The sequence below is a fragment of the Carcharhinus amblyrhynchos genome, chromosome 12, assembly GCF_965287045.1.
Source record: "Carcharhinus amblyrhynchos chromosome 12, sCarAmb.v2.hapA, whole genome shotgun sequence".
In the NCBI taxonomy this organism is placed as follows: domain Eukaryota; kingdom Metazoa; phylum Chordata; class Chondrichthyes; order Carcharhiniformes; family Carcharhinidae; genus Carcharhinus; species Carcharhinus amblyrhynchos.
Window position 1 is genome coordinate 72,470,334 of NC_137335.1, and position 23,134 is coordinate 72,493,467.

At 40.4% G+C, this 23,134-nt stretch overlaps 2 protein-coding genes across 2 annotated transcripts in view; one reads left to right on the forward strand and one right to left on the reverse strand.

Annotated features, from left to right (window-relative positions):
* The window catches only part of LOC145351095 (protein CEBPZOS-like), a 652,257-nt gene that overhangs the window by 100,551 nt on the left and 528,572 nt on the right, over positions 1 to 23,134 (reverse strand). The gene's annotated exons all lie outside the window — the stretch shown is intronic.
* The window catches only part of slc30a6 (solute carrier family 30 member 6), a 144,964-nt gene that overhangs the window by 92,666 nt on the left and 29,164 nt on the right, over positions 1 to 23,134 (forward strand). The window contains exons 10-14 of the mRNA XM_080200697.1: positions 4,975 to 5,023; positions 10,412 to 10,531; positions 12,685 to 12,787; positions 13,300 to 13,347; positions 19,356 to 19,424. Coding sequence (XP_080056823.1) covers positions 4,975 to 5,023; positions 10,412 to 10,531; positions 12,685 to 12,787; positions 13,300 to 13,347; positions 19,356 to 19,424 — 389 coding nt within the window. The remainder of the gene's footprint in view (positions 1 to 4,974; positions 5,024 to 10,411; positions 10,532 to 12,684; positions 12,788 to 13,299; positions 13,348 to 19,355; positions 19,425 to 23,134) is intronic.

A 23,134-nucleotide genomic window follows, 5' to 3' on the forward strand; every position in this document is an offset into this window, starting at 1 on the left:
TGAATTCCAGGATGAACATTTCCCATCAACCACCACTCTCTATCTTTTTGCAGCTAGCCAATTTCTGATCCAAACCGCTGGGAACCTTATCAAACGCTTTAATGAAATTTATGTGCACCACATCAACTGCTTTACCCTCATCCACCTTTTTGGTCAACTTCTCAAAGTATTATCAACTGTATGTGGAAACACTAGAAATCAGTGTGTTTGTTACATTTGGAAGCACCCCATGAATGTTATTTTCCTTTTCTGCTAGTTTCTGATCTCTGTCACATTGGGCAGCATGAGAAAGCCAATTGGGCTCCCATTTAATCCCTGTATCACCACTGAATTACAGTGTACTCGGGGACCGTGGTTGTCAGTTGGCTCTTTAATGAGCCTAATTGACATCCAATGCTGGCAATCGGCATTCCTGCATCAGCCCTCTGCACCTTCAAATTTAATTGAGCTACTGCCTAGAAACTGTCACAGGGCCTGTCCCACAATAACACAAAAGTGGGCCTGGCCACGATGAACTTCAGTAAATCCAGCCCTATGATTCTTACCAATCAGATATTATCCCACTGGATTTACGCTATCCCCTCTCTACTGCTTCAGTTTATTTTCTATAGTGTGGCATCACTTGTGTGCAACCTTTAGTTAATCCCAGCTGACATTAACCAATTGGGTATTCATGACCATGCCAGGCGGCATCTTGGGACCAACTGGACCAAGTGTGAGCAAAATTAGGAACTTGCTCATTAGTCTCTGATTAATGTATTAAAACATGTTCAACAAACATGATAAGATTTAGTTGCTGTTATAAATCACTTCAAGACTTAATGGTCTTGATTTTAATATTTCTCATGAATTTCCATAGCTTTTAAGAACATAAGAACATAATATGAATTAGATGGCCTAAGGGTTGTATAGAGAAATAAAGTCACCTCACAGCTACATAGATGCTGCTGGTGAGTTTAACATCTGTAAATAGTGCCACAATCAATGTGTTGTTGGCAGGTACCCTTTTTTTAACAATACTTATCAATATTTAAACATCGGGATGGCAGCTACTATGAGAACAATTACAGGCTTTCTTAAGTGGAGTCTTTGAAGGGGGCAAGCAAGTCACAACAGCAATTTGAAATCCTAGACAATTTGTCATAAACCATTAAGTACACTCCAATAACTATGCCTTGCAGTTAATCACTTTGGGAAAAGAGACTATTGCCTTATGATAAGTCATCAGATTTCCAAAACACAATCCAGTATTCTGAAATAAAAACAGAAAATGCTAGAAATACTCAGCAGATCATGCAGTATCTGTGAAGAGAGAAACAGAGTTAATGTTTTTAGGTCAACGCACTTTGTTTTTTATTTCAGATTTCCTGAATCCTCAGTATTTTACTTTTGTTCCGACATTCTGACACTGGATTTAGTATGTAGTTATTTTTGATCATTTGCTTTGTTAATTTTCTCTTGGATGGTGAATTATGATACTGTGAGGATCAAGCATCCTCCAGTGCGTCACCCATGTGGTCAGTCTTCAGAATTGATTCAGGACAGCAGGCATTTGCAATTTATAAATGTGTTCATTTGCGAGCAATCATTATTGAGGAATCTGCACCAACTGCCAGCTATGGGACGTTAAGTCAGAATGCAGTTGTCCACAGCCATCGTGACTATATTCAGCTAGCTGAGCATAGGCAGAACTTCCAATTTCTCTTCTCTGTAGTTCATTTTATATACTGGATTGACCAAGTGCATCATGGATCCAAATTTGCATTAAGGTTTACAAACACGTTGCCATTTGTAGTTTTGGAGCAATTTAATACTGGAGAATCATCATCCCAATTCAATTCATTGTTATGGTTATTTTCTGAAGCAAAATTATAAAGCTCAGAAGTTGCATTTTGTTGATAGACTTAATCAACTCCTGAATCTCGATATAGATATATATCTCAAAGACATTAATTTTAATAAAAGAATATCTTTGTTGGAGCAGGATAATAAAAGTAGTGAGCTCAACAGTTTTAATTTCTTGGATCTGAAACTATTTCTGAGTAGTAGCATCTCTTTTTGCCATTTGTGATCTTCTTGGAATAGTAGAATAAATACCGTGCTGAACAAAGCCACTTCGCTGTTGTCTCTGTGCTGGCCTGCTGAAGGAGCAATTCACCAAGTATCACATTCCTGCCTTTTCCCCCAGCCCTACAAATGTTTCCTTTTCAAATAATGATCCAATTTCCTTTAGCAAGCTTCAGTTGACCCTGCCTCCACCACACACTCGCACTGCATTGTAGAACCTAACCACTCACTGCATGATTTTCCTTTTGTCTCCATTGCTTCTTTTGCCAATTACCTTAATCTGTGCCCTCTGCTTAACCCTTTTATCAATGAGAATAGTTTATCCCATGCTATTCTGTCCAGATCCGTCATAATTTTGAATGCCTCTGTCAAATCTCCTTTGAATCTTCACTTCTCCAAGGGTTACAATGCCAATTTCTGCAATCTGTCCTGTAACTCAAGTTCCTCAGTCCTATAACCATTCTCATGAATCTTTTCTGGACTCTCACTAATGCCTTCACATCTTTCCTGAAGTGTTATGCTCGGAATTGGGTGCAGTACTCCAGTTGTGGCTGAACAGGTTTGTTTCATACATATTTAACATAATTCCTTGCCTATGCATTCTGCACTTCCTATTGATAAAGCCCAATGTCATATTTTTACTAACCACACTCCCAACCTGTCCTGCCATCTTCAAAGATTTATGTACATATGCACCCAGGTCCCTCTTCCCCTGCACCTCTTTTAGAACTATATCCTTTATTTTTATGTTGGCTCTTAACATTTTCCTTCCAAAATGAATCACTTCACACCTCTGAAAAATTAAATTTCAGCTGCCATTTGTCCACCTATTACACCAATCTATGTTCTTTTGAATTTCCATGCTATTCTCCTCAAGGTTCACAATACTTCCAAGTTTGGAGTGATCACATCTATAAACATGTGATCTACAAAATTCTTAACAACACAAACATGCTGTAGTGACTCCAGCTGCTGATCAAGCTCCAAAACCCAGAGTTTGAGCAGCTGGAATTGGCAATGCTTCCCGCATATATAGCTGTCCCGGACACAGAAAAGGTCCGAGAGTTCCCAAATGGAAGGGGATGTGTACTGCAGGCATCCGAGCTACCCTGCCACTCCTCTATCAAATAATAATTTTTTAAAAACTAACAAACTACTCACTTGTCTTCTGTTTTCTCTTAACTATATAGAGGTTGATTCACATGTTTTACTTAACCGTTAATATAAAGAAATAAAACTTTTGATATCCCAGTTTCTTAGACTAATTTCCTAACTTTGAAGAAAAGGTAACAAAGATCCAACACTCACCGATCAATCAACTCATGACCTTCCTGTGACGTTGCAGATGGATTTTGCTTCTTTTCTCTCACACTTCAGTGATCAAGACCTGTTTCACATTCCTCCTCGGCTGCATCATAGTGATCATGACTTGCTCTGGACCCTTTCCAGTCTGCTTCACTATGATCCCAACCTGCTGCACACCACACATGGGACTTCTCTAGGCACTGGGGAAGGGGTGCACATCCACCAGGAACCAGCCCCCAATATGGTCAGTTTTTCTGGCAGCCTCAGCTCCTGCCTCAATCCCCAGCTCCGAGTGTGGAAGGATTTGCAGCACTGTGACCACCGTGTAGAGATCTGTATATTGCTGGGGTGACTTCAGATCCTCCAACTTCAGGCAATGTGAAAATGAGTGCCCTGGGTGAGAAGGTGCAGCATTAATCCAATGGCGCTTGATCCTTTAACAATCCTGAATGACAATTATGTGAGCAAGTGCTACAGAGTTCAAGCTTCAGTCTGATAGAGAAAAGGACACAATCAAATTGATCCACTCTCACAACCTCTTTCCCACACCTGTTTCAAACTTAGGAGGTTAGAGGGCCTCCTGTCTTTAGCATCACCTGGAGAGTCTATCTTCTGGACTTAAGTTTTGAATGCTTGTTGAAGACTACTTTATTGATTTAGAGAACATTACCTCTTCAGGAGTACATACATTTTTAAAAATCATTTTTTAAATTATTTCCACAGACACAATGCATGATATGACTGAAGGAAAGTGTTAGAAAGAAAAATAAAACTAGCTTAAAATAAAGTAAAATTACTATTAAGAAAAGAAGGAACAGAGGTTCAAAATTGCAAAGCCCAGAAGGCAGAAGGAAGATGTTGTTCAGTTGGTATTTTCATTAGATTTGTGCTGAATATATTTCCCAACGGTGTTCTAGAAATTGTTGAGTAGAACTGGGACATTTGTCCATCAGAGAGTCACTTGAGTAGTTGCCTTGCACATGAGCTGTAAAGTAAAATAGTGAAAATACACAATTGATAAATCCTCTTCTGAAAGAAAGAGTGTCCAATGTTTCTGGCTGTAACCCTTTCTCAGTTCAGATATTAAAGCACCAGATTCCCATGCTGTCCTCATGAGCACTTAAAACCGAAAAAAAGAAAACATCTAGACCCACAGAAAATTACAGCTCAAAAACAGGCCTTTTGGCCCTTGTCTGTGCCGAACCATTACCTGAAGTGATAAGGACTGCATTGAGACTTGCAGTAAACATTAATAGTCTTTTCAGGTAGTGTTTGCCAATGTCTATCTTTCCATTAGATGTGGGTGATGATTTCATTAGAATAAGGATTATTCCATGCAATTCAATGGCAGGCATTTGAAAAGTTGGCAGATTCTTGATGATTTCTTTTTGCCAATAATTGTGTTATAATCAATTGATCTTCGTCTAGTCAACTGCAACTGGAAATAAATATTTTCTGTAGTATTGGGAAACCAAAAAAAATGATTTGTTGTAGGAAAGTAAAAGCACAGAGCGTTGGATTCAATCTGAAGTTCTTCAGGGTGTTAGTTCGCAGACAACAATAGGAAAATAAATCTAATGGGCCTTTCCACTGTCTTTGCAGCTGCTAGTACAAGTTGGCTCCAGGAACACGTTGCTGATCTAAGCCGAAGGTAAGTGTAATTGAGAAATAATAACAAATATTTGCTGAAAATATTGCTGAATATTTGCCGGTCTGGCAGCATTTGTGGGGAGAAACTCAGTTACCGTTTCATGTCCGTGACCTTTCGTCAATTCAGTGTAAGCAGTTGGCACATTGATAGGTACTTGATGTTCACCATCATTGAATTTAATTGGCATGTATGCATTGCAAACAAGCTATATAATAAAACTGCTTTTGAGGGGGAGAAAATAGTTATGGTTAATCACAGTTGTGTTGTAATCAATAGCTTTCTCCCCAGTTGGTCACAACAGGAAAGGAATATTCCTCTATTATCGCTCAAAACTAACCCTCAAAGATTGACTAACCCTTTTTACTGTTTTCTCTTTGGGTAAATTCTTACTGCAGCACATTGTACCACATGAGATATAAACAGGTCAGCATGCTGTGTATGTGCACTTGACGCTGTTCACTTGGCACTAATTTTCTTTCCCTTTCTAATAAGCCAGTTGCAGGCGTGGATTGTTTTGTTACATGAGAGGGAGAACCAAAGACATGAATAATTGATAAGCCTGCTGACCAGAATCTCACATCTGAATCTGCTGGAGAGAATACTGGTTGCTGTGTCCAGTCTATGACAGGATGGAGCTGTACTAATGTTAGCTATAAACAGAGTGCCAGGTCTCTGGTGAACAGCTTGCAAAAAAAAAACTAAAATCAGGAACAAAATTGTATAAAATTGAGTTCTTTTTTGAGTAATGGTTTTGTCAATTGTGCCAATGCAAACCAGGATGCAAAGCCCATGTGTGTTACATGTGGGGAAATACCAGCGAATGTTTAAAATCTTCAAAATTGCAAAGACATCTGAAAACTAAGCATGGCAATCTGGAGAACAAATCTTTCAATTTTGTTTTTCAAAGGATGCAGCAAGAACTGAAATCATCAGCTCAAGTTCTCAGAAGTTTAACATAGAATGACAAAGCACAATTTTATAGGCTGGCTTACTGCATAGCGCATGGTTTCTGAGAAATTAATTCTCCCTGTCGCATAAGATATGGTTTGCATGATCTTTGATGAGAAGTCACCTCAAAAACTGAAATGCATTCCGCTTAGTAATGCGTCTCGTCAAATCTGTGGTATCGCTGAGAATTTAGAAGTACAGCTTATTTCTCAGTTAAAGATAGCGGAGGCTTCTCAATCCAACTGGATGAAAGTACAGATGTTACAGACTGCACAACCTAATTAGTTTACTTTAAGTATGTTTGGCACAATGAATTTGTTGAGGATTCGTAGTGCTGCTTGACATTACTGATCAGCACAACCAGTGCACAGATCTTTTAAGCATTGAATAGTTACGTGGTTGTAAACTGCAGATTCAACTGGGTTAATCGCAGAGGAGTCGTAAGTGATGGGGCAGCCAACATGACTGGGAAAAAGAAGTGGAGTTATGAAAGGATTAAGGACACAGATGGTCAGAACATTGGAATCATTGCTTTATTCACTGCGAAGCACTGGAATCAAAAGGAATTGCATCCAGTCTTGAACTGGTATTGAGAGGAACTGTGAAAGTCATGAATTTCATTAAACGCGGTGCACTCCAACCTATCTTTTTGAAGCTATATATTCTGAAATGGGGCCTGAGCGCACCCATTTATTCTTCCACACACAGGTCCATTGACTGTCAAGAGGTCAGGTGCTTGGTAGAGTTTATAAACTGAGATATGAAATATACGTTTTCCTCCTTGAGAAATTGTCCTCTCTGACGAATTTGTTTGGGGACGAAAATTGGATTTTAACTCTAAGCGAGCAGACATCTTTTTGATGCTAAATGAACTGAATCTAAAATTGCAAGGAAAGGAGGATGATTTTTTTCCGCATTGGTACAAATAGATGCTTGTCAAAAGTCACTGCACATTTGGCAAATATGACTAAAAAGTGTCAACTACTAAATGCTTCTCACACTGCCATGGCACTTTGAAGAAAAGGTGGTGCTAAGAAAACTGTCAAAAACCAATGAGCCTTATTCAGTTGCATTTTGCTACACTGATCAACAGAGAGAGAGTTTGACAATTTGAAAAAGAGGTGGGTAAAAAATTGCTTTGAGTTCACAACTTCAGAGTCAGTTGCTAACTTGCAGCTGACTCCAAATGAGGAGACTGAGTCACTGCACCTGATCTGTGATAGCCCATTAAAAACACACCATAGGTCTGTGAGATTGTCATCATTCTGGATTAGCATCTCCCAGGAATATTCAGTGCTGAGTAAAACAAGCATTTCATTGCTATTGCTCTTCACAACAACCTTCATGTGCAAGGTGGGATTTTCATTTTCACAAAGTAAAGACAGCACAAAGGAACCATCTGAACTTTGCACCTGATCTGTGCATTGCCCTCTGAATCTGATTCAAGTGAAATTGTGAGGAGCAAGCAGGCTCACCTGCCACATTAAATAGTAAAGAAATGTGGTGTGGGTCACGAGGATGGCCATTTGGTAAAAGGCATCAGGAGAAAACATTTGAAAAACATTCTTTTAGTTGTAGAGGTCACGAGTTTGAAAGATAGTGCCAAAGGAGCCTTGGTGAATTGCTTCAGTGTATCTTGTAGATGGTACACACTGCTGCCACTGAAATTCAGTGGTGGAGGTGGTGGGTGGGGTGGCTGTAAGTGGATTGCTTTGTCCTGGATGGTGTCCAGCTTCTTGAGTGTTGTTGGAGCTGCACTCAACCAGACAAATGGAGAATATTCCATCACACTCCAAACATGTAAATGGTGGAAAGGTTATGGGAGGAGAGTTACTTCCCACAGAATTCCTAGCCTCTAACCTGTTCTTCTAGCCACAGTACCACTTCTGGCCAATGGTAACACCCAGAATATTGATAGTCGGGGATCCAGTGATGATAATGAGATGGTTAGCTTTTGCTAGTTGGAGATGGTCATTGCTTGGCATTTGTTCCTTACCACATTATCCCAAGTTTTAATACTGTCCTGTTCCTGCTGTCTATGGACACAGGCTACTTCAGCACCTGTGAAGTCACAAATTGTGCTGAACATTGTGCAGTTATCAGTGAACATCCCACCTTCTGACCTTGTGAGAGAGGGAAAATCATTGAAGCACCTGAAAATGATAGAGTTTAGGACACTACCCTGAGGAACTCCTGTAGCGTTGTTCTGTGGCTGAAATAATTGATGTCCAAAAACTGCAACCATCTTACTTTGTGCAAGGGATGACTCCAGTAAGTGGGGAGCAACCCGCACCCCTCCCCCCCCCCCAACCAATCCCATTGACTTCAATTTGTTCAGGCTCCTTGATGCCACAAAAATGCACCCTTGATGTTGAGAGGATAGTCACTCTCCCTTCCGCTCTTGAATTCAGCTCTTTTTTCCATGTTTGGACCATGGTTGCAATAAGGCCAGGAGCTGAATGGCCATGATGGAACCCAGACTGAGTGTCAGTGAGAAGATTATTACCGCTTGATAACGCTGTCAATAAAGCCTTCCATCATTTTGCTATTGATCAAAAGTTGACTGGTGGGTTGATAATTGGTGGGCTTGAATTTGTCCTGGTTTTGTGGGCAGGTCACAGCTGAGAAAAATTCCCTGTTGTCTGATAGATGCCAATGTTGTCGCTCTGCTGAAACAGTTTAGCAAGGGGCGCAGCTAGTTCTGGAGCACAAGTCCTTGTGCTATTGCTGGAATGTTTTCAGTGCACAGTGTCATTGTCTTCGGCCATTTCTTGATACTGCATGGAGTGAATCAAATTGTTGGAAGACTGGGATCTATGATGCTGGGAACCTCAGGAGGAGGCTGAGATGGATCACCCAACCCAGCACTTGCTGAAGATGGTTGTAAATGCTTCAGCCTTATCTTCTGTACTAATGTGTCGTTGAGGATGGGGATATTTCTAGAGCTTCCCCCTGCGGTTAATTGTCCACCACCGATTCACAAGATTCATATTTGAGAGCTTGTGAGGGTAGCTGAGGGGTGTTATCAAGGTGGTTAGGTTTGCTAGTGCATGTAATTTAAGCAGAGTCCCTGAAGCCATTTTAAGCCTGGTGTAAAGTCTCCCTGCCACAAAAGAAATCATTGTGTAGCAGGGTGTAATTTAAGCCATCTTCAAAACCCAAATTAAATACCCTGATCTTACTACAAGATGCCAAATTAGAAGTTTTTGAAGTAAATGAAAGGTAATTGTTGCTGTAATTTGTTCTTTCTTCACAATCTGACAGATTGATATGATTTAGATAAAGAACCTTGTTGAGTAGGGGCATACTGATCATGCAGTGTCCCTGTGGACTGCACTTTTACAAAACCACCTGCTAAAGATCAAACATTTGAGCAGTTTGTACTGTAATCTCAAACTTGCTTCATTGGCAAGAAAATAAACCTGTAGTTAAGAGAAATGCAATTTTCATGTCGGCCTCATTGATCTATGTTAACAGCTAATGTACCCACACATAATACTATGCCAATATTTTCACTTGCACAAATTTAACGTGATCACATAATTGTTAAGCATGGATATCATTGTGTTGTAACAGCATGGAGCACAATAACCTTTAACATTTTAAGAACAGGAACAAAATGTTGAATGTATGCATAATATATAATGTATGCTGCATGATACATAAAATAAATACCCTGGAGTAATTTCAAGGCTGTAATTTCATCGTTGTGCTCAGATAATTATAAAGCACTAAAGCTTTGCTGTTGAAATTTATTACATCATTGGATCAAATTACTGTCTCTCAATCACACCCAGGGATCTGTGCATTGTTGCCTTTGGGTTAGTTGGAGGGAGTCATACTGCAAAATGAATTTTTGTGCCATCTGTACAGGTATTAATCATTACCATCCATTTATACTTTATTATGAGATTTCAAGTCTTGCACAGTGCCAGGTTATAAATGCGTAGGTTGCAAGAAATAGGTAAGATAAAATGGAAAGGTTAAATCATTTAAAATGGCACAATATTTTAGCCATTTGAGGTGTTTGAGTACATTATTTGCAGTGTAATGGGACACAGTTTACCAACTTGTCTGCCACACTGTAGATTGCTGAATTTATCCACACTGGGAAGTGGGTAGCTGTTGCAAACCAAAAAGATGGTAAATTCAGAGCTAGTAACACTGCGGACTGTTCATGCACAACCTCTGGTGACAGTTTTCTGAATTAGAGCCCTTTGAATCTGTTACTTGGGATAATAAATGATATGGGGCGAGGGAAAAGCAAATGTCTTTTAAAATTGTTATTTTGCGTCCATTAAAGTTGTTTTAAAAAAAAGCAAAAAAGATATCATACTTATGAAAGATATCATACTTATGAAGATTCAACTGCCAAAAATTCTAAAACATAGTTTCAGGAATGGGTTGTTTCTAAGAATCCTAATTATGTTTTGTTTTCAGTTTATGTGGATTAATTCCAAGTTTAAGCAGTATTTTGCTTCCTCGCATGAACCCATTTGTCCTAATAGACCTTGCAGGAGCATTGGCACTCTGCATCACCTATATGCTGATTGAAATAAAGTAAGTGATATGCACTAAGTTCTGTATTGTGTCTGATCTTTGGAAAATATTGAAGTTTAAAATTTTAAAAGTTTATTTATTAGTGTCACAAGTAGGCTTACATTAACACTGCAATGAAGTTACTATGAAAATCCCCTAGTCGCCACTATCTGGCGCTTGTTTGGGTACACTGAGGGAGGGTATAGCATGGGCCAATGCACCTAACCAAAAAATGCAATTAAGGTTCTGAATCAGAATTATGCTTCTCAATGTATTAAAATGCAAAAATACAATACATTATTCTTTGTCCTTGTTGACTTCTCAAACTGCACTAATGCAGCTGATCAAGTTGTCTTGCTTCATGTTTCTCCTCCATTGGCCAGCTCCTTGGAACTGCTCTTGCCTCTGGTTCTATGCCATGATATCAACCCATTTCATGCACAATTTTCTCTTTTCTACTCTGATCAATTGCTTTTCGTTCCCCTAGAGACCTGTCCACAGCTACTTCCATTTTTTTTCTGCCAAGTTCTGTTTTAATTCCTTTGCTGCATGCAGTGACATCTGTAGGCAGGCTGGTGTCAGTCTCACTGTCAATGGCACCCAGCTCTACTTCCAGCATTTCTTTTGTCCCCAGAGCCAGTTCTTTGCTTTTGGACTTCTTTTTTGACATCATCATAGTTAAGTCAAATTCTACCAGCTGACCATCAAGAAGACTGAAGCCATAAATTTTGTTCTTTGTCATAAGCTCCATTCCCTTACCACTGACTTCATCCTCCTCCCTAATTATTTGATTAGAGTGAACCAAGTGACACAAAAGTCGGCATTGTTATTGACCCTGAATTCAGCTTCAAACCCTTGAGCTTGTTAATCACCAAGGCTGCTTATTTCCACCTGCATCTCAACTGTGATGTCTCCACAATTGAAACCCTCTGTTGCTGAATACCTCATCCACGTTTTTGGCCTGATTATGGTTAAGTGCTTCTCTTAAACATACATGTGCTAATCATACCCATAGATTGGTGAAACAATAATGCAGGTTCATTATGTGAAGATGAGGCGATATACAAGTGATGTTAATGTGGAGGGTAGTTGTAGTAAATCTGATTTGTGCTGCTGCATGTAGACTGACTTCAAGACATGAGACAAACATGCGGCACCCTGTCAAGATAGCAGTATAGCAGTTTAAGATAATGCTTCCTCAATGGATACATACTTCATCACAACATCTCCCTTTTTTCTAACTAAAGGTTTACTCTCAGAGAATCAAGCCATTTACAAAACAGCTAAAGAAAATTACTGTGTCTGAATAAATTATACAAAATAATTCACAAAGGACTGCTCAGTGTTTCCGGTTGAGATACTGTATTGTTTTGGCATTTGTTTCATTACACTGTCATACCTTTTCATGTTTGTATGTCATAAAATTGTGGTTCTGGGCATATGCCTACAGTTTCTGCTGGATTTCATGTGCCATCAGTTGGATGTTGTTACTTATATCCTTGAATCCCTTTGCTCGTCTGTCCTATCTGTTTCTTATTTCCTAAAGTATAGGTCATTTTTTTCTATTTGTTTTACTAAAGTACATCAACTCGCATCTATCTATTTTTGAAATGCATTTATTACTATCTGTTCGATCTGAAATTTTTGTAATGTTGACTTCTATTATTTTTCCATCTTTCCTCAGTATTGGTTACAATCTCCAGTTTGGTAATATCTACCAATTCTGTTATTGAATTACTTGTTCTCAAGTCCAAATCATTAATATAAATTATGAATAACAGTGATCCCAGTCTGGAAAATTACTTACTACCTTCCTTAAATCTGAAAGTTCTCCTTCACACCATAGCTTTTTCTCATCAATAATCTGTACTCTGATTGTAGCCACGTGTGTAGCTTACCCTGACCGTCACCTGAATTCCCTCCTTAAACTTCTTGACCTCTCCTTTGCTACCTGCACTTTTAAAAACTTTAAATAAAAACATGTTTCAACCAAGCTTTCATTCACCTTGCTCAACTGCAACTTTGTGGCTCAGTCTGCTCAACTCTATCTGTAGATTGCAACATGTCATTTTTTAATGTTAAGGGTACTATATAAATGCAAGTCGTTGATGCTTTTTAACTAGCCATGTGTTGAAGCCATGTATTGCCCACGTATTTCTTCCCTCTATTTTCAGTAATTATTTTGCAGTGGACACAGCCTCAGCTATAGCCATTGCTGTTATGACATTTGGCACCATGTATCCTATGAGTGTTTACAGTGGAAAGGTGCTACTTCAGGTAGGAGTCTTTTTTCATCATATCAAACTTTGGGGAATGGTAACACAGTAAATTAAGTTAGGACTTCAGTAAAGCATAACTATAGGCATGTTGATTTTTGATGAGATTGCAGAGCAGATATTAAAGTGTTATGACAGAAAACATGAAATTGTCATGCAGTATCCACTTGAACTGGGTACTTGTTCTACCACACCCAAGTTGTGTTTGGAAAGAGAACTTGAATGATACAACAATGATGGTTACTGGTCTGACAGTAGGCAGATCTGTTAATAGTGATGAAAGGAACTTGACATAATGAATTTAGAGTTCTTATGTCAAACAACTATTTTCTATTGTTGCGTCAAGGGCAGTATCTGAGATTGTGATGGCAAGTAACAAGGGATTGAAAATGAGGGAGGCAAAGTCATTCATTTTGTGAATAAATGTATTTTCTGCATAAATAATCATAAATGAGGATACTGCTGTTTTTACTCTAAGGTTCATAACATTGCTATTTGCCTTTATTTTTGCAGACAACACCTTCTCATGTTATTGGCCAATTGGATAAACTTTTAAGAGAGGTATGTAATATTATCAAGTTAGTTAAAAATTACAGGTTTTTTTTTCACGGGATGCAGGCATCACTGGGAAGGTCAAAAGATGTTGCCCACCCCTAATTGCATGTGGGAAAGCAGTGGTGAGTCACTTCTTGAACCACTGCTGTCCATCTGGTGCAGGTGCATCCACAGTGCTGCTAGAAAGGGTGTTTCAGGATTTTGATCAGGCAACAGTAAATGAGCAGCAATAAAGTTTCAAGTCATAATGATATGCGTTTTGAGGGGGAAGTTCCAGGTGATGGTGTTCCCAGAACCTGACTTCAAATAGTTCCTTTTATAGAATCATAGAATCCCTACAGTGAAGGAGACCATTCAGCTCATCAAGTCTGCACCAACTCTCTGACAAGCATGCCAGTAAGGCCCTATCACCTCACTATTTATCCCCCTAACTTACACATCTTAGGACACTAAGGGGCAATTTACCATGGCCAATCCACCTAACCTGCACATCTTTGGATAATGGGAGGAAATCAGAGCACCCAGAGGAAACCCACACAGACACGGGGAGAATGTGCAAACTCCATACAGCCACCTATGGCTGGAATTGAACCTGGCTATTGGTGCTGTGAGGCAGCAATGCTAACCGTTGTGCAACTGTGCCATCCAAATTTAATGTAGCATGACATCCCAAGGTGCTTATCTGTACAAATCTCATGGGCATGGCATTGCAAGATTGGCTAACACATTTATTTTCATTCCAACAGTATATTGGATAGCAGTGGTATAATGGTATTGTTACTGGACTAGTAATCCAGAGAGCCAGGACAATTTCCTGGTGACCTGGATTCAAATGCCACCATGGCAGGTGATAAAATTTGAATTCAATAAAAAAAATCTGGATTTAAAAGTCTAACAACATCTTCCCACTCTATTTCCATATTCTTTAATTCCCTTCATTTCCCAAAATGTATTGACTTTTGGCTTGAATAAGCACCCACAGGTCTCTGGAATAGAGAATTCCAGTTGTGAACCTACGAGGGAGCGAGCTATCTTAGATCTGGTGTTGTGTAACGAGGCAGATAGAATTAGGGATCTTCTTGTGAGGGATCCTCTTGGGACGAGTGATCATAGTATGGTTGAATTTTTGATGCAGATGGAGGATGTGAAAGTAGGGTCCCGAACCTGTGTCCTCTGTTTGAACAGAGGGGAGTATGATAGGATGAGAGCGGAATTGGCGAATGTAGATTGGGGGCGCAGATTGGTTGGTAGACAGCTGAGGAACAGTGGAGGATTTTTAAGGAGATCTTTTTCGGTACTGAGCAGAAAAATGTTCCGATGGTAAAGAAGGACTGTAGGAGAAGGGTTATCAGCCGTGGTTATCGAAGGAAATAGAGGAGAGTATTAAATTAAAAGCTGATGTGTTCAGAGTGGCTAAAAATAGTGGGCGATTAGAAGATTGGGAAAGATTTAAAAATCAACAAAGAATGACTAAGAAGGTGGTAAAGAAAGGAAAGATAGACTATGAAGCTAAACTAGCACTAAATATAAAAAATGACAGTAAAAGTTTTTACAAATATATAAAGAAGAGGAGGCTGGCTAGAGTAAATGTTGGACCCTTGGAGGATGAGGGGGGGATTTAGCAGTGGGCGATGAGGAAATGGCTGAGGCTTTAAATAAGTTTTTTTGCCTCGGTCCTCACGGAGGAGGACACGAGTAGTTTGCCTGATATTAAAGATAGAAGGATGGTAGGAGTTGAGGGCCTAAATGCGATTACTGTCACTAGAGAGGTAGTGCTTGATAGACTAATGGGACTGAAGGTGGACAAGTCCCCAGGACCGGATGGAATGCATCCCAGGGTTCTGAAAGAAATGGCAGAGGTGATAGTGGATGCCTTAGTAATTATTTATCAAAATTCGCTGGACTCCAGGGAAGTGCCGGAAGATTGGAAAACGGCTAATGTTACGCTGCTGTTTAAAAAAGGTAGCAGACAAAAGGCAGGGAATTATAGGCCGGTTAGTTTAACGTCTGTAGTTGGAAAAATGCTAGAATCCGTCATCAAAGAAGAAATAGCGAGGCACCTAGAAAAGAATGGTTTGATCGAGCAGACGCAGCACGGATTCATTAAGGGGAAGTCGTGTTTGACGAATTTATTGGATTTCTATGAGGATGTGACTAGTGTGGTAGACACAGGGGAACCGGTGGATGTGGTGTTTTTAGATTTCCAGAAAGCGTCTGATAAGGTGCCTCACAAAAGGTTGCTACAAAAGGTTAGGGTGCACAGAGTTGGGGGTAAGGTGTTAGCGTGGATAGAGGATTGGCTGCCTAATAGGAAGCAGAGAGTTGGTATCAATGGGTGCTATTCTGGTTGGCGGTTGGTGACTAGTGGAGTGCCGTAGGGATCGGTGCTGGGGCCTCAACTATTTACCATTTATATAGATGATCTGGAGGAGGGGGCTGAGTGTAGGGTGATGAAATTTGCTGATAACACGAAGATGAGTGGAAAAGCAAATTGCACGGAGGGTGTGGAAAGTCTGCAGACAGATCTGGATAGGCTGAGCGAGTGGACAAGGACCTGGCAGATGGAGTATAAAGTTAGCAAGTGTGAGGTTATCCACTTTGGCAGAAATAATAGTAGGAGGGATTATTATTTAAAAGGTGAAAAGCTGCAGCATGCTACGGTGCAGAGGGACCTGGGGGTCCTTGTGCACGAGTTGCAAAAACCCAGTCTGCAGGTGCAGCAGGTGATCAAGAAGGCGAATGGAATGTTGGCCTTTATAGCAAGGGGGATAGAATATAAAAATAGGGAGATCGTGCTGCATCTGTACAGGGTACTGGTGAGGCCGCTGCTGGAGTACTGTGTGCAGTTTTGGTCACCGCACTTGTGGAAGGATATATTGGCCTTGGAGGGAGTGCAGAGGAGGTTCACTAGGCTGATACCGGAGATGAGGGGGTTGGCCATGAAGAGAGACTAAATAGACTGGGTCTGTACTCGTTGGAGTTAGAACATAGAACACTACAGCACAAACAGGCCCTTCGGCCCACGAGTTGCGCCGAGTTTAGAAGGATGAGGGGGGATCTTATAGAGATGTATAAGATAATGAAGGGGATGGATAGGGTAGAGGTAGAGAGATTCTTCCCACTTAGAAAGGATAGCAGGACTAGAGGACACAGCCTCAAGATAAGGGGGGGGTCAGTTTAGATCAGAGTTGAGGAGGAACTTCTTCACTCAAAGGGTGGTGAATCTCTGGAATTCTCTGCCTGTTGAAGTGGTGGAGGCTACCTCACTAAATATTTAGTGAGGTTAGCGGGTAGATAGGTTTTTGATAGACAGGGGAATTAAGGGTTATGGGGAGAAAGCGGGAAAGTGGAACTGATCCACTTCAGATCAGCCATGATCTTACTGAATGGCGGGGCAGGCTCGAATGGCTAGATGGCCTACTCCTGCTCCTATTTCTTATGTGAAGAAATTTCTCCTGATTCCAGCCCTAAATGGCCCTAGCTAGAGAAAATTTTTTCTCACCTCATATCCTGTCAAGCCTGTTAAGAATTTAATGTTTCAAATTTGATAACCTTTCACCTGCTAACTCCAGGAATTTCAGCTTAGTCTGCATAATCTGTTCTCACAGAACGATCCCTTCATCCCAGGTACCAGTTTGGTGAACCTTCATTGTACTCTAGGACAAATATGTTGGAGGTGATCCTCCCAAAAAAATTCTAAGTCAAACTTGCGGGGAAACTGGAGTAATTCATGCTGTGTCTTTTAGTGAGAGTTCAGACTAGAATCTCCCACACTCTGTGCAATGCAGAGGCCATCAGCCTTGGGCAGTGCCAGGGGGCACAAGCTAGCACTGCCAGGGTGTCCATGTCCAGAGGGCACTGCCCACAGCGGTATGGGAGAATCCCCCCCCCCCCCCCCATTGTTACAATCCCAGTTGATGTTACTACTACCCAAGTCAAGATGCCAGGTTGTAACCTAGCTTGATAGATCCTAACTTTTTTTTGTTTAGGAAGGTGGAAGGCAGATGCAGAATCACAGGCCTGTCGATGATCACAAGTTGCAAAATTTATCTCGTACTCTAATGTTCTCAGCAAATGCACAGTCCATGTAAATTGTGTGGTCGGACACAGCACCAAGTGGCAGCTGCCATCCAAACAATTTCTATGGATTTCTCATCAGTTCCCCAGATGCTTGTCTGAGCCAATTGGTCTCACTGGAACTCCGTGTTCCCCATGAGGGTTTCCAATTTTCACTCTTGAAGAACGTGCCTTGGAACCTTCCTCCAAACAACGCTTTCTCTTAGATGTCTTCACCAAGAATCCACTTCCAGGGTTCCAGACTCTCCTTCTGATATTCCTCCCCAGAATTGTCACGTGCATTTCACGCACTCTGATACCCAGTCATGCCAATGGAACATCACTGCTTCTGGTCCCCTTGGATCTCTGGATTCTTGCAAGCTGGCATCCCCAGGGCTGCATGTTGCAACCTTGTCTTTAACGTAGAACCTTTAGCTCTGCTCCTCACTCTTGACTTCATTAAACAGGACCTTTTTCCAGATTCCTGTTTTTTATTCCTTTGACAAACTCTTCATGGAATTTGCTTCTGTTTCTTTTCCTGGTTTCTGGGATTTTCTTGGTTAGTTTCTGGAACTTGTTTTCTGTCCCCTACATATTGTCCTGTCTGTGCTGGCAGTGCCTGTGGAATCCTGCTTTTTCTGGGTTACCTTGTTCCAAATGACTCAACTTACTACTTGTTATCTCTGTGGACTCCAGTTTGCTAAGCGACAGCCTAGGTTTTTCATTCCCTTTGTTTGTTATAGGGGTCGTAAAAACTTAACTGCAAGCACATCTAAAGACTTGCATGCTACTTTTGAAAATGAAACTAAAACAGAAAAAATATAAATTAAGTTTAAACTTGAAACTATAGGTTATGCCCAACACTCACAAATATATAAATTACTTAAAACAACCTCAATTTCTTAACGATTCCTTTCCTTAGGTAAGGAAACCAAAACTGCACGCACAAGTTCAAATGTACCCTCACCAGTGCTCTGTATAACTGCTGTATGACTTTACTCTTTTTCTTACAAAGGGACGAATGTAACATTTTGCTTTCTAAATTCTTGCTGTACCTGCATGTTTACTTTCTGTGATTCATGTACAAGGATGCCATTCCCCACCTCTGTACAGTACTTAATTTGTTATAATATGCCTTAGAACATCCTAATGTCATGGAAAATGACATATAAATATAAATTGTTCTTTTAAAACATTGCTAGTCTTATTAGTTTAAGCCAATGTAAGTTGCCTGAGAAACTATTTTGGAAATATTTAATTTCAGTGTCAAATCTTAGTTCTTTTGAAACCTAGAACTTGAAGTTCTGAATATGATGTAAATATCCCAATAGCATGAAGAAAACATTAAATTCCTTGTTCACAGAAAGCATTGATTCAAGACATTGATTCATCGGGAGCATCTTAGTAACAGCACCTGACTCCCAGCCGTAAGGTTTTATGTGAAATCCAAACTTCAATTTGCTGCTTTTGCATTGGAAAAGACTTTCTGACCCACATCCAGATTTCAGGATGGAGTGTCTTGTGACAACATGTCTGTGCTTCATGAGAAATGAGCGCTCGTGTTATAGGGCATTATTCTCCATTCCTGACTAAAGGAGGACGTATGACAGCACAAAAACAAGCCTGAAGCAGGGAAAGGGACGCATTGGCTGACAGCTTTATTTCACTTTTTCATTGCTAGACATATTATTTTTGTTCCTATGTTTAATATTAATCTTTTGAAATTTTAGTAAAAGGAATAAGCTAGTTTGACAGTAGTATACATGGATAAATTAGTCTTTGGAAACCAAAACGTATTCATTTTTTTGTAAGCTTACATATGCAGGTAACTTGTGAAGTTTACAGTGAAATATTAAAAGATAACTTGATCTTATTTTTGTTTGTTGTTTAGAAATGTCTAACTTGCCTGTAAGTAAAGTTGAAATGTGTCTATGAATGCTTTAATGTCCTTGTTTCAGGTCTCCACTCTAGATGGTGTTCTTGAAGTGAGGAATGAGCATTTTTGGACCCTTGGATTTGGAACTCTGGTATGATCCTTTTAATAGATACAGAATTTAGCTCTGAAACACCAAATGTTGTCATTTTCAAATTACTGAGCTCTCTTGGTCTTTTTATTGGATTTGGTTTGTGAGAATAAGAAGGGGGTTATGTCAAAAAAATCACAATGGTTTTAGTGTAGAAAGAGGCCATTCGGCTCATTGTGTCTGTGCAAGCCTTCTAAAGAAGCAATTAACTTGATGTTACTGCCCCACCTTTTCCCCATAATCTTGCACATCCTTCTTTTTCAAATAATAATGCAACTTCCTTCTAGAATTCGTTGATTGAATCTGCTTCCACTACACTGTCAGGCAATGCATTCCAGATCATTGTATGAGAAAGTTTCCCTAATGTCAGCTTTGCTTTTTTTGTCAATTACCTTAAATCTGTTTTTGATCCTTGCAACAGTAGTAACAGTTTTATCTATTCTGTCCAGCCCCCTCATGACTTTGAAAATTTCAATCCAATCAGTAAGGAAATATTTAGGGGTCAGTGATTCACCATATAGTTTAGATTAGCAACGAAAAGGACAAAGACCAAATTGGGGTAAAACAATTAATTGAAGGAAGGCCACTTTCAATGGAGTGAGAATGGATCTGACCCAGGTAAATTCGAATCAATTGCAGGCAAAACGGATTGTAACTTAAAGGGGAGATAATTCTAACAAGTCGAGGTATATTCGCACAAGGGGAAAAGGTAGACAACCAAAACCTGGATGATGAAAGTGGTAGCAGGTGAGATGAATCAGAAATAGGGTCCTCATGACAGATGTGAGATTGATAATACAAGTGAGAAGAGGGCTGACTATATAAAGTTGAGAGAGAAAGTGACAAAAGAAATGAGAAGCAAAGAGAAACCATGAAAAGGGACTGGAAGCTGACATAAAAGAAATCCAAATGTCTATAGGCATGTAAAAAGATGATAAAAAGAGGAATTGTGATGATTATGAACCAACATGGGGGCAGATGGGATTGCAGTGGTACTAAATGAGTTATTTACAACCTTACCGAAGAAAAGGATGCTACCCAAGACATTCTGAAAGAGGAGGTAGTTGAGACAGTAGATGAACTAAAAATAGATGGACCAGACGTCTCCTGAGCGATTGCAGGATATTCTTAAGGGGGAGGGTGAGCAGCCGGAAGTGGTTGTACATATTGGTACCAATGACATAGATAGGAAAAGGGATGAGGGCCTTAAATATGAATGTAGAGAGTTAGGCAGAAGGCTAACGTGCAGGACCTCGAAGGTAGTAATTTCAGGACTACTGCTAGTGCCACATGCTAGTGAGAGTAGGAATAGGATTAGGCAGATGAATGCCTGGCTTGAAAGCTGGTGCAGGGGGCAGGGATTTAGATTTTTGGATCATTGGGATCTTTTCTGGGGGAGGGCTGATCTGTTCAAGAGGGATGGGTTACATTTGAACTGGAGGGGGACTAACATCCTGGTGGGGAGATTTCTAGAACTACTCAGGAGGGTTTATATTAGTTTGGCAGGGGTGGGATCCAAAGCAGTAGGGAGACAGAAGAGAAGTTTGAGGACAGCACAGAAGTTAAAGAGAGCACATTAATTAGTAGAGGCAGTGTCATTAATCCTACTACCAGATAGATCAAGCAAAAACAAGACAGAGAGCAAGGGAAGTCCAGATTAAACTGCATTTATTTCAATGCAAGAGGTCTGATGGGCAAGGCAGATGAACTCAGGTATTGATGGGTGTGTGGTTCTGGGATATTATAGCAGTTACTAAAACATGGCTAAGGGAAGGACAGGACTGGCAGCTTAATGTTCCAGGGTACAGATGCTACAGGAAAGATGAAACAGGAGGTAAGAGAGGAGGGAGAGTTGCACTTTTGATTAGGGAAAGCATCACGGCCATACTGAAAGGGGATCTATCCAAGGGTTCGGCCATGACTCTATATGGGTAGAACTGAGAAATAAGAAGGGGGAAATCACTTTGATAGGGTTGTACTGTAGGCCCCCAAATAATCAGTGGGAAATTGAGGAGCAAATATGTAAGGAGATTACAGGTAACTCCAAGAAAAATAGGATGGTAATAGTCAGAGATTTTAATTTTCCCAACATTGACTAGGACAGCCATAGTATTAGAGGGTTGGCTGGAGAGAAGTTTGTTGAACGTATTCAGGAGGAATTTCTCACTCAATATGTGGATGGCCCAACCAGAGAGGGGACAAAACTTGATCTCCTCTTGGGAAATAAGGAAGGGCAGGTGACAGAAGTGTTAATGAGGGATCACTTTGGGACCAGTGACCATAATTCTATTAGTTTTAAGATAGTTATGGAGAAAAGTAAGTCTGTCCCAAAAGTTAAAATTCTAAATTGGGGCAAGGCCAATTTTGATGATATCAGGCAGGAACTTTCAGAAGTTAATTGGGGGAGTCTGTGGGAAGGCAAAGGTAAGTGGCATGCTTTCAGAAGTGCGTTAACCAGGTTCAGGGTAAACATATTCCTCTTAGAGTGAAGGGCAAGGCAGGCAGAAGTCTCAAAATACATTCCAACAATTTATCCACCACAGATATGAGGCTCACTGGCCTGAGCTCCCAGGTTTTTCCCTGCAGCCCTTTTTAAACAAAGGCACAACATTTGCCACTCTTCAATCTTCAGGCACCCCACCAGTCTCAATCGATGATTCAAATATCTCGGCTAGGGGACCCGCAATTTCCTCCCTAGCCTCCCACAACTTCCTGGGATATACTTCATCAGGTCCCAGGATTTATCTACCTCGATGCGCTTTAAGATTTCCAGCGCTTCCTTCTCTGTAATATGTACATTCCTCAGGACATCACTACTTATTTCCCCAGGTTCCCCAATGTCCATGCTTTTATCAACAGTAAATACCAATGAGAAATATTCATTTAGGATCTCACCCATCTCTTGTGGATCCACACATAGATGACCTTGTTGATCCTTAAGAGGCCCTAGTCTCGCCCTTGTTATTCTTTTGCCCTTTATGTATTTGTAGAAGGTCTTTGGATTCTCCTTTGCCTTATCTGCTAAAACAATTTTGTATCCCCTTTTTGCCGTCCTGATTTCTCTCTTAACTTTACTCCTACACCTGCTATACTCTTCAAGAGATTCACTTGATCCCAGCTGCCTATGCATGTCATGTGCCTCTTTCTTCTTCTTGATTAGGGCCTCAACATCCCGAGTCATCCATGATAAATCTCTTGAAGAGTATAGGGGGTGTAGGAGTAAAGTTAAGAGAGAAATCAGGAGGGCAAAAAGGGGACACAAAATTGTTTTAGCAGATAAGGCAAAGGAGAATCCAAAGAGCTTCTACAAATACATAAAGGGCAAAAGAATAACAAGGGCGAGAGTAGGGCCTCTTAAGGATCAACAAGGTCATCTATGTGTGGATCCACAAAAGATGGGTGAGATCCTAAATGAATATTTCTCGTTAGTACTTACTGTTGAGAAAAGCATGGATGTTGGGGAACTTGGGGAAATAAGTCGTTATGTCCCGAGAAATGTACATATTACAGAGAAGGAAGTGCTGGAAATCTTAAAGCGCATCGAGGTAGATAAATCCCAGGACCTGATGAAGTGTATCCCAGGAAGTTGTGGGAGACTAGGGAGGAAATTGCGGGTTTCCTAGCCAAGATATTTGAATCATCGATCGACACTGGTAGGGTGCCTGAAGATTGAAGAGTGGCAAATGTTGTGTCTTTGTTTAAAAAGGGCTGCA